The sequence below is a fragment of the Platalea leucorodia genome, assembly GCF_965183815.1.
Source record: "Platalea leucorodia genome assembly, chromosome: 4".
NCBI lineage: Eukaryota > Metazoa > Chordata > Aves > Pelecaniformes > Threskiornithidae > Platalea > Platalea leucorodia.
Genome location: NC_138826.1, coordinates 73,583,333 through 73,599,779, shown reverse-complemented (window position 1 = coordinate 73,599,779; position 16,447 = coordinate 73,583,333). Strand labels below are relative to the sequence as shown.

General features: G+C 45.4%; 1 protein-coding gene across 1 annotated transcript in view; it reads right to left on the bottom strand.

Annotated features, from left to right (window-relative positions):
• Window positions 1-8,065: 8,065 nt before the first annotated feature.
• Window positions 8,066-16,447, bottom strand: part of GRIN2B (glutamate ionotropic receptor NMDA type subunit 2B) — a gene marked incomplete at both ends in the record, with an annotated part of 167,589 nt that continues 159,207 nt past the window's right edge. Inside the window, 4 exons of the mRNA XM_082309712.1 lie at window positions 8,066-9,976; window positions 11,815-12,053; window positions 13,832-14,019; window positions 16,136-16,296. Coding sequence (XP_082165838.1) covers window positions 8,066-9,976; window positions 11,815-12,053; window positions 13,832-14,019; window positions 16,136-16,296 — 2,499 coding nt within the window. The remainder of the gene's footprint in view (window positions 9,977-11,814; window positions 12,054-13,831; window positions 14,020-16,135; window positions 16,297-16,447) is intronic.

Sequence of the window (16,447 nt, the reverse complement as noted above, 5' to 3'; positions counted from 1 at the left end):
CAGACCATGGCACATGGCAACACACATGCACACACAGAGAGGCTGACTGGCCCTTTCTCAGACTGTGGCCAGCAGACCCAGGTACATTCAAGGATGAGCAGCCAGTGCCATGGCAGTGGAGGATGGTGGGTTGATGGACATTCATTAAGCAATAATGCAAGTTGTCCAAAGGGGAAGGAGGGAGGTGTCTTGGCATCTGCCTAGAGCCCCTACCAATTTCACATTGGCTTTGTCTCTGCTTATTCACCACGTCACACCCTGTCACTCTCCTCCCTTACTGACATGACACTAGACCACAAACCCTAGGCAGCTAGTGCCAAGCACCAGCTTATCTTGACTTGTCAGACAGAAAGGGACCAAATACTACCAGACATTCACTCTCAGGTTTGCAACACAGCAGAACATCATGTAGGTGTTTACAAGCCAATGGCCTCTAGGTAATAAAGGAAGGTAGACCTGTACTTCTAAAAGATAGCATACTTGTCTCCAGCAGCCTTGCTTTATTCACATAGAATAAAAGCAAAGAAACTCTACTGACCCTGATGTGGGTCAACCTGGAGTGGATAAAAACTGTATCTGCCCCTGCTCTAAATTCACCAGTCAGCCATCGAGGACAGAAATTATGTTCTTTCTCTTGGCTTTCTCAGAAAAGACAATTTTGCTGCTTCCTTGCACTGGCTAATTTGCCAGACTGATCATTTCTTATTTCTTGAGTGGACAAGAGCAGAACACCACCTCAGTGAAAGTGACAGAGAAGTCAAAAAGAGGTACCAGGTATCATCTTCTAAAAATCTGGTCAGGGCTAGAATTTTCCAGAAGAGGAGAAGTAGAGGCCTGCCCTTCACTCATCTTCTGCACAGCATTGCACAGTCTGATGAAGACAACAGAGCAACAAGACAGTAATAAGAGGAATAGAGCGGGCAAACAGCCAGCATAAGTCATTCTGAGGGAAGAGGCGTAGAGATGAAATTGAAGAATCAGTGTGAGTAAGATGAGAAATAAGTAGATAAGAGGCCAGGGAGATGAGGCAGTAAACTGCTGGAGAGATCAAAACACCTGAAAATGAGGTTCTGCTTAGAGGAAGGACAGAGAGTGTCTAAAGGAGAGGAAGCTAAGTGGACAAGAATGGCACAGAGGGTCTGAGACCACACTGCCTCCCCTCCCACTGGTACTGGGAAGGTCACAAAAAGAGGGAGATGGAAGAGTTGGTCAGGAGATGAAGGCCCGGAGAGAGATGCCTGTAATCCACAGTAACAAAAGTACTCTGCTGACGTCCCAGGGAGAAGACAATGGGGACCAGAGAAGAGAAACTAATCAAAGAGCAAAGCACATATAGAGAAGGAAACAGCCCTGTGCCTCACACAAACAGTCCCTAGCAATCAACACGGCTTTTATTACAGGAAATTATTAACACCCTCTGCTACCCACCACCCCTCACCAATCCCAAACCTCCCCTGTTTGGGGACCCTTTCTTGGCACACACATATAACATCCAGATAAACTTTCCGAACCAGCAAAAGCAACCACTGAAACAACTTCAAACACCACAGACCAATAAAACCACAATTTAGAAGTTAACTAACTTTCCCAACCCCCCCCATGCCATTATTTAATAAGGAAATACTGTACAGATATAAAACCCACCCTTTTCCCAACCTGAATATAATTGCTTGAGTCAGTTTCTGTACATATATACACACATATTTACACAGTAATGCTGCAGTCAAGAAAGCAGATGATGTAAAAGTCACAAAGTGAATACATAAATTAAATAACTACCAGCAGAACATTAGGAAAGGTCATGTTGTTCCTACTTGGCAAAAATGCATTGTGGGACAGAGTCATTAAGCATACTGCAATGTACCGTGCGTGTGTCTGTGTGTGTCTGTGCGTGCATACAGGCACGCAAGCCTCACAGCTTCCTGCTGTGTTGGGTTTGTTCATGTGTGTTTCACTTCCCCAGTATGTCTCGTATATGTGTGCGTGCCCAGAGGAACCCCTGTCCCACAGCATGGAATTTTTTTCTGACCTGTTGGAGTGTATACCAGTGCTTGCTGTGAACCTTTAATGGCAGGAGGCCAGCAGGTTGAGAGATCTGTAACTACTAACACATCACAGAGATCCTCCTTTACCTCAGCACCCAGGGGACTGTACCCTTGGTGTCGGCAGACATGAGTCCTGCTCTCTGTGATACAGTTTCACTGCCTTTTTCTGTACACAAGCAGATTCAAGCTGTGTCAGTTTTGTTGTCAGCAATGACAGAAGGGTGCCAGAATTCACTCAAATGGCATGGCTAGGAGAGGAATTTGGGGGTGCTCAAGAGATGAAGAAAGAACTCAAAGCCAATTGCAAAGTGGTTTTTGTTGTTGCCATTGTTTCCGTTCTAATGGCAGACACCCAGGTCTGTCTGCAGTCAGCCCCAGGGAGGTCCAGAGAGCCCGTGATGATGAAGATGAAGAAATAGTATTCATATTGCCAGTGAGACAGTCAGCGCCCCAGTTTGCCTTTGAGGGGGGAGGAGGGAGGGAGCCGCAGGGAAGTGGCGGTGGGTGAATGCAGCAAGGGTCTATGGCTTGGAAATCTATTTGGCTGCAAATTGAAAATAAGCCCTTGTGGGGACAACAATCGGGTCCCACTAGTTACTATCTCAATGTGCCCTGCAGCATCCAGCAGCATGGTAGGTGTGTTCCAGGTGGACACGCCAGGTGTGTTCAGCAGCAGGGAAGCACTTATGGGAAAGAGTGGGTGCAGATGGGGATCGTGGCTTGGAGTCCATCCCGATTTGTTGCCAGCAATCCAGTTCCTTTCTCGCACACGGCTCCCAGGGGCTCCTGTGGTGAGCCAGGGATATGCCACGGAGAGGCAGCATAATTGGACCCTACCCTTTGCCAGCTTGGATTGAGCAGGAAGGGTGAAGTGTAATTCCTTAGAGCAATGGTGCAGAGAGTCAGCACAAAGTCCCTTCATCAACACTCCTCAACTTTATCCCCTCCCCTTTTTCTTTTCTTTTTGGCAACAAAAAATATGTGGGGAAGTGCAACCTCCCACCCTTCTCCATGGGAAGGGCTCATCAAAGGTTGCTTGACTGGAGTGGAGGATGTGTGAAAGGCCTAAGTCTGATCATTGGCTGTGTTCCCAGGCTTGCTTCCATCTGTTGATAAGCAATGGAGGTGGGAGGATATGCCACATTTGATAGAAAGCTCTAAAGCAAAGACTTGCCTATAAAGATCCCTGAGGTATCTCTGATCACTCTAACCTGTCACCACCATCATATTCATTCTCTGTCTCCCCCTCTCTCTTTTGCTGGCAACGTTGCTGTGAGAAACAACCCTGATTTGAAGGTACAAAGGGGCTTTATTCAAGATGGATGCTAGTGTCTTCTTGGAGTGAGGAGCTCAACATCAGCATGCATTGCTGAAGAAGCCAGAAGCAAAGAGGCCCATCCTGGCAACTCGTAACTCCTCCACCAAATCCTTCAGGACATCACAAAGGAACCTTTCTCCCCCCATACGCTGGAAATTGAAATATCAATTCCCTAAGGGCAAAGTTCATACTTGCATATTGCTGAGCATTTTGAACCCACTGGGGTTCTCTCCTGGAGAGTTCTGATGACACATGCTGGATTTCAGAGAGAACGGGATATTTTTTTGCTGAGGAGGTGGGGCCAGTGTGCTTCATTGTCTCAACTGACAACAAGTCCTGACTGCAGCTTTTCTTTCCTACTTATGATGTGACATGGCAGGTTCTGATATTGCCCTCACTAGGAGGCGTGTTGGGAGACACAGAACTACTATACCAGCCTGTGTTGTGTTGCGCTACGGTAAAAAGCTGGTGTGAATACTCCAAGAAGGTTTATGATGTGGAGATCCACGGCTGCAAGTTCTACCTGCCAGCTGCTTTCCATTGTGCATGGCACATTTCTGGTATTTTTTGAATATTTCCTCCGTCTCCTTCGTACGCATTCACCTTCAGCTGAGAACATACACTCCAGTACCACTTCAGAAGAACATGGCTCATGAAAATACCTCTCAGAGAGCCATGCCTGAGGCTAGAGTGAGGAGGCAAATGTCAGAAACATTGCCAAAGGTGCCTAATCTTTCCCAGGCGGCTGGCTGCAAATATACAGTAGAGGTCACCAAACTGTAGAGGACGCAATGGTTTTTGCTCGATATTCTTGTGTGCAGAAACCTTCAGAGAGGGGAAATGTTCCCAGCCACTGCCCAGAAAACACTGGTGTTTCTACAGGAGAGAGAGAGAAATGGCAAGGGAGGGGATGTGGAATTTTGTCAGGCTCTGGTATGAAATCCCATTCTTTTCTGGATAGGTAATAAACAGCACATGGGTGGTTTTCTGGTATAGACAACACCTGCTGCTAATATTACCTGATTGATTCACTTGAATGCTTAGAATGAAAATACACCAAATCTAAAATTCTAAATATATAATCAGAGTTTAATAACATCATCGATTTATTTTCTGGATTATGAATTACACCCTCCCCCCTCCCCCCCCCCCCCTTAATCTCTGTCCCAAAACTTGTTGACCTGTCAGAACTAAAATAAACAAAGCAACCAGAAAAGATCGCTTATAGGAGAAAGAATTAACCTGATGGACACGTGGCCTAATCTATTATGGGAGAAGGCAAAATACCAGGCTCCTGTGGTTAGACCAGTGGTTCAGTCCAGAATTTCCAGTTCTTCTTTTCTGGTTGCCCTAGAGCATTCATTTGAGTGGTTTGTGGCACAGTTAATATTTGCAGAGCACTCAGAGTGTTAACAGTACCAACACTGGAAAATGATTTTGGCAAACTATCATTTGCCAATCAGTGGAACAAGGGACAGACCAGTTCGGAGAAAATACGAACCAACTTTCACCCCGGAACACAAAAATCAGAACCTTTAAGAAGAGATTTGAAAAAAGTTCCGTTAACTTCTTTTTGGTTTGTTTTCGGCTTAATTTCCCTGCAGAGCCACCCTCCAGGTTTCCTCGTTCCAGGTGGGGAGGGACGGAAAAGTACCAAGATAACCGCCAAAGAGATTAGCTGCCCTTGCCAGCTGTCAAGCTCCCCCCCCAAGCCCTTAGGAAATACCAGAAATTATCACAAGCTTTCCCAGGTCCAAGATTTCTAAACCAAAGTAGCATTGGAGAAGTCTCTTAACGTCAAAGTGATGGTCCAACCTGAGCGGCCAACTTGATGGTTCACCCCACCACTATCAAGACAGCGTAGTGCCTTGAGGCCCAAACTCCACAGAGAGATGCTGGTACAGAGAGTTTATATGCAAAAAGAAATTGGGGGTGTTCCCATCAAAACATGAAACCCTGCTGGCAAGGCTTGAAGTGACGTTCCGGCGTCTTCCATTCATGAAGATAAAGGTGACAGGGCGATACGGGGGGCCTCGGGGGAACACAACACACATGGGTTTCTCACTCTCTCTCTCTCTCTCTCTCTCTCTCTCTCTTTCCCCTCATTCATACGGCCTCGACCCGCGTAAACCGCTTCCAAAAATGCAGCCTGAAAAGTCGTAGAAAACAAACAGAACGGAAACAAACTTCCCCTCCCTCCCACCCCACGACCTGAATATTCACGAGAAGAGAAACACCAATTTATACAAAAACGCAATAAAAAAGAAATATTTACAAATGAAAGGAACGCCTTCTCGGTGGCTGCTGTCAGAGGCATCTGACAAGCTGCCGTGTGTTCTGGATTGCAGATCGCTCTGTTAATTTGTTTGGTTTCTTTTTTTTTTTTTTCTTTTCCTTTTTGTCCTTGTAATTAGAGAAGAGGGAAAGAATAAGAAGTTCCCTTACAAAGACTCTCCCCCTCTTCCCTCCTTAATTTCCTCAGTGAAATATAAGAAAATATTCCCTTCACCAACCCTGCCCACCCTCTCCTCACACTCTTTGACTTTACAGGCAAATCCCACCCTCCCCCCGCCCCAGCTTTAAAAAATAAATAAAATAAATAGGTAAATAAATAAAAGGCCTTCTGTTGGCTTAAAAAGTGAAAGATAAGATAAAATCAACCAGAGTGGGGTGAAGAATGTGAGAGAGGTGGCTTTCAGCTCCAAGAAATGTGGCTCATAAAGACAGGGCTGCCACCTCCTTTCAGAGTCAGTCCCCAGCAGTGTCCCCATGCCCTCAGCACAGGGCTCTCTCAACCTTTCCCCTGGTGAGCCACAGTCATTGAGACACTGGGACAGACCCAGGATAAGCAGGAGACACTTTGCCATATCTCTCAGGATGGGAGAGGCTGGCCCACACCCCCACCTCAGGAGAAAGAAGACATATGAAAGGGGAGTTCAGCTTCTCACTCCTACCATTGCTCCCTTTCCTTTAGTTTAACTTGCATCTAAAATGATACAATGGAAAGAAAAAACCACTCATCGATACTAGGTGCACCAGGAAAGCTGTCACTACAACTGCAGGGATGGGAAACCCTAGGCTATTCCAGCTTTGCACCTGTGCTAGTATCTTTCTCACACGCAGAGGCACACGTACATGTACACACGCATCTCAGCCTTGCACGTCTTGTCTTCAGCCCTTGGCACAAGTTTCTGTGCTCTCTGGCATTTATTCAAGCACACCCCTTCCCAGGAAGACAAGCCGTGTACTTCCCCTGTACATTCAATAGTAAATATACATATGTATTTCCCATGGGTGCGCACACCCTCCTCCCATTTCCACATGTGCAAGGAGACATTGAAACAGTCCACCAGCACCACTGTCACCACACACACCCTTTCATGGCATGTTTTTTAGCTGTCCAGCACCATGCCAGCATTGGCAGAGGGCACCCTCTTCTTTTTGTTCCAAACTGATGGCCAAGGGTAGGGAGGGCAGAAGGATGAAAACCCTTTTTTCCCTGCCCTCCTCGATGAAAGGACATGCCAAAACAGGCTTGGTGTACCCTGAAGTGACAGTGACAAAACTCCCCACCTTTCCCTACTCTTTATCTCTGTTCCACTGTGTTTGTTATCCAGACACCTTATAGGATTGTGGGTTTATTTTGCTTTCTCCACAGACACTTCAAGTATAAAGTTATCATATATACTCATGTATAGGCTAACCCATACTATACACCGCTCCCACCCTTGAAGTATGTCACAACTAGTGAGCAATTCACAGCTAACTAACCAACCCTGCGCCCCTTTCCCCAAACTCCTCTCATTTCAGTGCAAACCAGCATCCTCTGTCACAGATCCCAGCAGCCTCCCTGACTCCAGGGTTGCTTTCCGAAACTCAGACCCCACTTCCTTTCCATCTCTCCCACTGTTCTGCTACAGATTCAACAGCTATGATAGCCATAGTCAAACCACTAGCCAGACCTGCAGACAAGCCTTCTCTCCCTCCCCCCACACCCCCCAGCAGACAATTCAAAATTTTAGCGTAAAATTTCTCAGCATATACGCAAATATATATATATATATTTTTCAGCCCTAAACCCCCAAAGTCTTCACAAAATAATGTAACGAGAACCTCAGTATAGCTAACATATAAGTGCATCATCAAGTTAGTCGTGTTATTCCCCCTTCACTTTCTCCATGTCTTCAAACACTACTCTTTTCTAGGCAATTTTAGGAAGAGTTGCCTGAGCAAGCATATTTTCCTGCATCTCCATGACACTGCTTCTGCTGTCTCCTCCTGCCACACACACACATGTGTGTGTGCACATGCCTTTCTCTGCTGGGAGCCAGCAAAAGCGAAACACTAGAGTCACTGCCACTCCCCCTCAGCCCACCCCTTCCCTGTCTTTTTCTCCGCTTCCTGAAATCACAAGCGAGGATATCCAACTCCAACATCACTGTAAAGTGCAATGGCCAGGAATGGAGGAGAATGGGAGGAGCGAGAACATGGAAAAAGAGATAAAAGGGGAGGGGTGGGAAAGAGGAGGAGGAAGAGGGGAAACCGAAGAGGTGGCACTTGTCACCAGTGCTGCACTACTCAGAACTCCAGTATCCCACAAACTAAGGACGACCCAGGAGAGTAGCCAATGGGATAGATCCCACCCCACCCTCCCACACTCCACATACACCCCCAGTCCCTCCCCGCGCTCTTCCCCTCTCACTCAAACATCAGACTCAATACTGGAGAGTTTCTCATAAACATGCCCGTTGCTGGAGCCATTGAAAGCCCTGGGGTTTTTGTTGTTAGGCACACAGGGGTTGGACTGGTTCCCTATACAGATGTCCTTCTGGAAACGGGCTGGCACAGCCCCATGAAGGGCTGAGACCACCGGCTTGTTGGTGGTGACGATGGCTCGGAAGTCTGGCCTGGCTTTGGGCCCTCCTGCCACCACAGGCTGCCTGAAGAAATAAGATTTGCTGCCGTGGAGCAAGCATTGGTCATCCCCAAAAGTGGGGATGAAAGGGTTTTGGGTGACCCGGTCGGGGTAGAGCGACTTGCTGAGCATGTAGCCCCCACTGCTGCCGGGGTTGTTGTGGTGGTGGTAGCTGGTGGCGGGCACTGAGGACTTGTTGTTGGCAAAGGTGGTCTCACTGGCTGGCATCTCAAACATGTGGGCGTAGGGGCTCCCTTCCAAAAAGCGGCCCTTGTCCTTGAGGCTGACGCTGCGGGGAGCCAGGGCTGAGTCATCCTTCTGCAGGTCCACAAAGGTGTCGTAGGAGTGCTGCCGGCGGAGCTTGTTGCGGTTCTTCTTCTGCACCTTGGAGGCAGAATTGGAAGGGCTCTGAGGATATTTGGAGGAGGAGGTGGCGCTGGTGGCCACGGGCACGGGGGCAGGTGGCTGGTCCAGCTCTTGGAGCGAGTTGTCCTCACTGATGTCGTACAGGTTGCCCGCTTTCTTGCAGGCCTCACAGCGGATGCAGGCCTGGCGGGTGGAGTTCTGCCCTACCACTGATGGTGTGTAGTTGTGCAGCTTAGAAGGGCAACTGCGGCAGAAATTAGCCCCGGGCCGGTCCTCCCAGTCTAGGTTGGTCAGGTTCTTCTCCCACGGTGCTGGGACCCCGCTCACAACGCCATGCTTGTGCTCATTGCCTCCACCAAACTCGCCCGAGCCATGCTTGTGGTGGGCCCTGTTGGTACAGGATCCACCCCCTCCTCCTCCTCCCGTGTCACGCTTAAACTCATCTCCCCGCTCTTTGTAGATATCCGTCAGGTCCACGTGTTCCCAGTGCGGCGAGTTCTCCTTGGCCCGAAACTGGTCCAGGTAGAAGTCCCGTAGCCCTTCTTTGTCCCTGAAGTAGCGCTTGTGGTCAGGCGAGCGGGGTGGGCGCCGGCGGTAGGCCAGCTCTATCTCGTCAAACTCCCGCCGGGACTTGGCGGAGGCTGGGCGCTTCTTCAGGCTGTCCTTGTACTGCTGCTTCCGCCGCTTGGCCGCGTTACCCTCAATGTTGCCATAGGTGACGGTGTGAGTGGAAATGTCAGAGACGTCTGAGCGGATCAGGTCGTCGTGGGCCCCGCTGCCCCCGTAGCGGTCACTCTTGAAGGAGAACTTGCCGTAAAGGTCACCCAGCTGGCTGTGCTTGGCAGGGGGTAACCCCAGGTCCAAGGGCTTCTTCCCAATGGACCGCGACTGGGCATTGAAGGGCGGGTTGTCACAGTCATAGAGCCCGTCAATGGAGCTGGTGCTGCCAATGCTGTGGGGGCGATGGTGGTGGTGGTAGTGGTCCTGATATACATTGCTGTCCTTCAGCTGGAGGTTGCCAAAGGTCCTTTCCACCTCACTAATATAGTCACTAAAGAGGTTCTCCTCGCAGGGGGGGTTGTTGTAGGACTTGCAGTCTGAGTGGGTGAAGCTGCGGCGGTGCTCAGAGATATCGTAGACCGACGACTCACGGCGGATAAAGTCCAGGGCACTCTGCGGTGAGCCATTGACCCCTGACAGGTTGGCCATGTTCTTGGCTGTCCGAAGCAGGCGGAGGATGTTGGAATGGGTGTTGTTCATAGTCGCCGTGGGGGAGTTCATTGCTGACTGGCGTTCCTCGATGGCCACGCCGTGGATGCAGCTGTAGATACCCTGAAATGTGAAAAAGCAGGAAGGTGAGTGGTCCTGCAAAGAATATATGAAAGGAGACCTGGACTGGGAAGCACCCTGTGCAGCAACAGCATGGCCTGTAGGACAGCAAGGCCTGTCAGCCTTCCATCATGAAGCACAATCAAATCAAATGAAATCAGACCTGCTCTACCAACCCTTGATGTTTTGCCCCTCTTTCTTGCCCTTCACAGTTTTTCCTTTCCCTCCATTCCTCTTCCTCTGCTTTACTTCATGTCATATCTGTAGGATGCAGGAATACCTGCTTGCATCTGTAAGAGTTACTCAAATCTAGTAGGTGTAACACTGAATTGCAAATGGGGAAAATAATATCCTTGGGAACAAAAGCATCAAGACAAATGATTCTGTGTGGATGAGAGGAAGAAAGCCTGTTTTGGCCATTGAAATTCATCTGGACATCAGTGAATCAGCGAGACAGGAGCTATCTTAAAAACGGAACAGCTTCATTTGTCATAAACTTAGCTACATTAATCACCAGTACAGATTAGAAAAGGAAACAGAGAAAGAGCAGGACTGCCGAATAGGTATTTAGGTCTTTTGCATCTGGTTGAGTGAGGTACAATAGAATTTTTAGTTGCATTCTGTTAAATTTAACAGTGATAACAGGCTACAAATTGACATCCCTGAAAGCAAAAGTCCTCTATTCAACCTCAAATCAGACAGCAGACGTGCCTGATTCCTCCATGTTCCCCGCTAGCTCATTTCATCCATGACACAGACTGTTTGCAAGGGCTACCCACCTCTAGGAGCAAAGGGGCTCATTTATTCCCTGGCCTGCCAAATGGTGCCTGCTGATTAATGTAAATTGTGAAATGGACACCATCACATCGTGTTACCATGGTTTCTCAGCAGCTAGCAAATGATTAACACTTTTCAGACTTTTCACCAACCTGGCCCAGGTCTAACAGATAACCCCAGAATGAAAGAATCTGTACTTAGCTAAGGATCACCAAACACAATCTCCCATCTCATCTCCAGACTAAACCAGGTTAGAAACTAACAATATAGAAGAGAGGCTGTGCCCCTGCATTCAAAAGGCTTTGTCATTTCTCCTCAACAATATGTTATGTAGCAATTATATACTCCTTGCACAATCAACGTTAATTCTGTTACATCAGACACTGAGGTAAAAAACGCCCAGATTTGACCTCACTTTAGAATGGATTAGGAGAAGGGACCAGTGGCTTGAAAGAAGAAAAAAAAGCTCCAAATAGGACACTGCTGGCTACACTAATAGCAGAAAGATGACTCAAATGGCTAGAATCTGCTTTAAATGTAAATATTATACCCTAAGGCAGTTTTGCATAAAGCAATTGCTAAGTTCATGTGGTCATCCTCTCTGGAAGGATTTCTGCATGGTTTAGGGCATGGCTTTTGGTTAGAGACTTCTGACTGTCCATGATAGCACACTTCTCATTAACATAAGGCCAGCTGAACAGCTGCAGCATAGAGGACAGTGAAAAACAACTACGTTTCTAATCATGTTATCCACGATTACTTGACTTATTGTCCCCAAATTTGGCCTCCTCACAACTTGCTTTGGAGGAGCAGACAGTTACAGTAAACTTTGCTTTATACTACATTTTCATTTCCACGTGAAATATCCATGACCATAATCCAGCAGAGACCAGAGACGTCACAGAAAAACATTAGATGCTCTTGCAACATTAATGGTGAAAAGATGCAGACCACTACTCTATGCCATCTGTGTGTTAGACAGTTTTGATGGATTTCGCCATCTCCAGTTGGTAAGACTGTCTGAATAAATCCTCTGTTCCTCTCCACTAGCCAATGACACTCACCCTGCTGATGGAGAAGACCACACCAGGCTTGCCGGAGCAGACGCCCATGAAGCAGTGGCGGAATTGCCAGTAGAAGAGATGCTCACAGATGAAGGTGATCAGACTGAGGGCCATGGCTGCTCCCAGCATGTAGAAGACACCTGCCATGTTATCTATATCCAGCTGGCTGCTCATAACCTCATTCTTCTCATTGTGACAAATGCCAGTGAGCCACAGTGCTTCCAGCTCCTCCATCTCCCCTAGAAAGATATAGAGAAGGAAGGAAACAGGTTAGCCAGCCCTGCAATGGCTAAAAAGAGGTCAAGCTGGGGCAGACTGAAAGCAAGAAGCTGATCTAAGGTCATTTCCAGTGGCCAGGCTCTTCTTCCACATCTATTACATCCATGAAATATCTTGACTGCCCTTCTGATAGGAGCAGGTGCAATTTGTCACAGGGAAGGCAACAGGATTTTTCCACAGCCAGATATTAGCCACAAAGAGCTATCACAGGACACAGCTATCACACTTGCTAAATATCTACAGTGAGATCCTGAAAAAAGTTGTCTGCCAGATGACTGAAGATCTGGCCTCACAAACTTCCACTTTCATATTAGGTCAATGAAGGGAAAAATCAGTGACTGATACTGGTAGACAAAAATGAAAACATTGTACATTTCCAGCTCAAAATTCAAAATGTTGATTTTTTTTAAATCAAAATGTCTGATTTTGAATTTGTTTCCATCATATCCACAGCTCATTAAAAGTAGGTGTAATGTTCCCAAAAATACTTGTGCATTTTTACCTGGTTTTCTTCCCTTCAATTTTGTCCAGATTCAACACTTCCAAGCCCTTTGACCAATCAAAAATATTACTAATTTGTATCAGCTAGGAACAAATGTTCTGTAGTCTAATTTCATACCCCACTTACTCCCATTATGGTATTTTCATGAGGGGAGAGAGAGAGATAAACACTCACGCATACACACATACTGAGACATTCAGAAACAAACTGATTTTGCAGGTTGGCAATTCTATTCACGCTGTTAGGAAAGTTAGTTTTTCACATTTTCAACCTCCAGTCCAGTGACAGGGGGAAAAAAATTTCATATATTTATGTGGCGCCATAGCACAGTCTCTAAAGCTTTATGGAGAACTTACATCTTTTTCTGAAATAATACATATTAGGCTGTTTAGGAAACAGAACACCCTATCTGTCAGGTGGCCAATTTTCTGCTGAAGTATATCAGAGCTATGTTCTTTCTATATTTATTATATCACATGTTATTCTCAGATTTCAGAAAAAAAGAAATACTTATAAATAAAATAACCTGTGAATTTTATTTATTCACAAAAAGGACATAGCAAGATGTAATATGGAATGGAAATGGAAAGCCAGGAAAATATTTTCTAAGAAGGAATTCCTTATCCCATGAATATTTTTTTAATAATAGCAATTTCTCTGTAAGGGATGAGATGAACTAGGTAACTACAATGTTCTGAATAAAAACTCACTTCAAAATATGCTTCTGAGTCTCAAGTCCTTCCTTGGTTTTTTTTGAAGTTTTGGAAAATCTGAGTTAACTCTTTCATCTGGAAATATTTATCCTTTAGTTTTGTAAACTCTGCATGGCTTGATCCTGTCTAGAACTCTAAAGCATGGAATGACCACGGAAAGTCCAGTATAATTAGTAGGTTTGGTCATGGCAAAACCTCAAAGGCAGCGAAAAGTTCACAACGGAAATCTTGTTTTTACAAGACATTCTTTGCACAAGATATTTTTTAAACACACATCTGAGCTGGTTCTATGAAACCTTTAGTGCTTTTGACATTGCTTTTGATGATACTGCTACCCTGCATCAACAACATAAAACAAGTGACAACCTCACATTTTTGGTGTAATGCCTGTAACTAACTCTGGTTAATAATTTCCTGTTCTCAACTCAAATCTGAAGCACTAGAGCTAGGAACTTCTGTTTCTTACATGCAAAACTTGGTGTTTCTTAGGAAAACTTCAACTCCTCTTTTTCTTGTCACTTACCATCTCCAAAAAGCTGTAGAATGGCAAGATCAACCTGGCGCTTCCAGCCTGAGTCCTTTTGGATGGCAATGCCATAGCCAGTGGAGGCAAACACTTTCCCACTCCCAATTGTCACCAGCTTGCAGCCTTCATCTCTGCCAGCCATGTAGTTTAGCACTGCTGCATCATAAATGAAAGCATCCAACTTCCTGCACAGGTGCAAGAAACAAGAGGGGTATAGTACAGAAAAGATAGAATCTGTATGAATTCAAAGGTGTTCTCAGGTAATTAAGGCAGAAAGAAACCTCTTTCAGATAGATAGACTACAATAGGTGGCTGCTTCACCTTCATCAGAGTTAATTAAAATCTGAGCCTAGAACCCATTTACAGGTGAAGCTAGATTATAAATGAGGACTGTCTATTTCTTTCTGACTCTTTGATAATCATCATTTCGGATCTGAAAGAAAATTTGGAATACAAACATACTGCAAGATAGAGATGAATGAAGAGCAAGTCAAGGGGATCTATAGTCCTAAGAACAGCTTATATTTCTGTACTGCCTTTCATCTCAAAGGAACCTAAAATGCTTTATAAAATGTATCAATATTAGATAGCAAAGTAGGGGTTGGAGTAAGGAAAAGAATATCTCCGCTTCAAACTGCTGGCATGACTTAGGTGAGGAAAATGTAATTTTTTCATATTAAATATAGTCAGGACATCGTGTTTAACTCCTTGGTTACTGTGAAAAGCACTACTGGATCTTTACCAATGTCAAGTGGCCAGGATAGAAGCTTCATGGTTTACCATGCTAAGTAGCTCTTTGGTAAAGAGTGCTTAACTGAAAACCACAAGAAAAATTCTGTTTCAACATAGAGAAATTTCCATTAGGGGCTGGGATGGGTAGACAGCACAACAGACTGGTGAGAGCCTTCCTCTCTCTGCAACAAATTGATTTGGGTGTGGAGGGCAGTCTCAGGGGGATGCATCTTCCACATAACCAAAGACAGCCGATGAGTAAATCCTCCCACTAGATCTGAAATGAAGCACTTTCCGATAAAAGACCAAAGACCTTCCACCTTGCACATTCTCAACCCACGCTATCTTTTCAATGCACCTCCTGCACATATATTTCCAGTATGGTGATTATCTCAGTTCAAGTGCATATCTGTGGGGAAGTCTGTCCAAGGGTGGGTATGAAGCCAGGATGACATCTACCGCAAGTGATGAGCTCTATTTCATCCACATATTTCCAGGACAGAGCGTATTTATTTCCTGGATGATGACTATCCTGGCAAATGTACCTTCCCAGGATGGCATCCAACAATGGTACAATCATTTATAATGGGTTGTGTGCTTCTGAACCTGGCAAACAGGTTTAGGAATATTCAGTCAATCTAGTAATTAAATTGGCTGAACATCTTCATCCGTGCTTTGGAATGAACTTTCTCATAAGAGTACAACATGAGTGTAAGCAAGAATGATTTTTTTCGCTGGCGCTGGGCTCTGACAACCAAAATGGTCAGCTCTGGGAGGAGGTCTTTAATTATAAAGGACAAAGGCTTGCAAAATTGGGTTTTAAGTTAGCTCCTTTACAGATTCACTGCTATTAAAATAGGATAAACTGTTCAAACATACTTTTTGCTAATGATTTTTCCCACATTTCCCAAATTACCCAAGGAAATGATCCAATTTTATATACTTCCTTATTAGTCAAACAACATTTTGTTCAGTCCTTGATACTAAAATATTCCAGAGAGAAGGCCTACTTCCAAACTATTTGCTTCGAGCACACCTTCCATTACACTATATTAGCTAGTGATACACTGGGGTGGGATTAGTCTGACAAGGATTGTTTCAGCTTCCTGATTAACATAATCTTTTATACACAGAAGGAGGGAAAACAAAGGAATTTCCAGATGACAGTATAAATGCTCTGAAAAAAACGTTGTCCACAGAGGTCTGTGAGTTTTTCCTGTGTATGTGTAAGGACCCATCAGCATGGAATGTCTTGATGAAGCAAGGTCTTCGGGACTAATATACACAAGGCTAACACACACAAGGGTACAGAGGATCCTCTTTTTCTTTTTTTTCCAAATAGTCTTATAAACACAGCAAAACCAGAAACTCTTACACAGATGTCAATAGAAAAATCTGGCTAAAAGAACTACAAAACTATTTTTCTGTGTTATGCATGGTATTGCTATACTTCTAACCATGGAATGATAATGGAAGCTCATTTTCCAAATCCCACAAAAAATTTTCCAGACAAGCATGCAAGGAAGTCAGGTTTCTGTGGCAAGTAAGCATGGAAGAAGAAAGCCTCACCCAGTCTTCAGCGAGAACAATGCGTCATCCACGCCCCTCTGATTGAACTTCACCATGTAGCTGTGCATTTCAGGGTAGTTGTTGCGAATGTTCCTTTCTGTGCTGCCATTGGGAACCGTCCCGAAGCGGAAAGGGGGTGAAAAGTCATTGGGTTTCTGGAACTGGAGAGACAGAAAAAGAATATTTGTCACAATCTTTCAGCAAGAAGCAGTCATCTGAATGGGAGAACACGCTCTCCTCGGAAGGTAGTTCTGATTTTATTTTACTATCAGGTGGAAAACATTATTGAGAAGTTATTATATTTCACTGTTT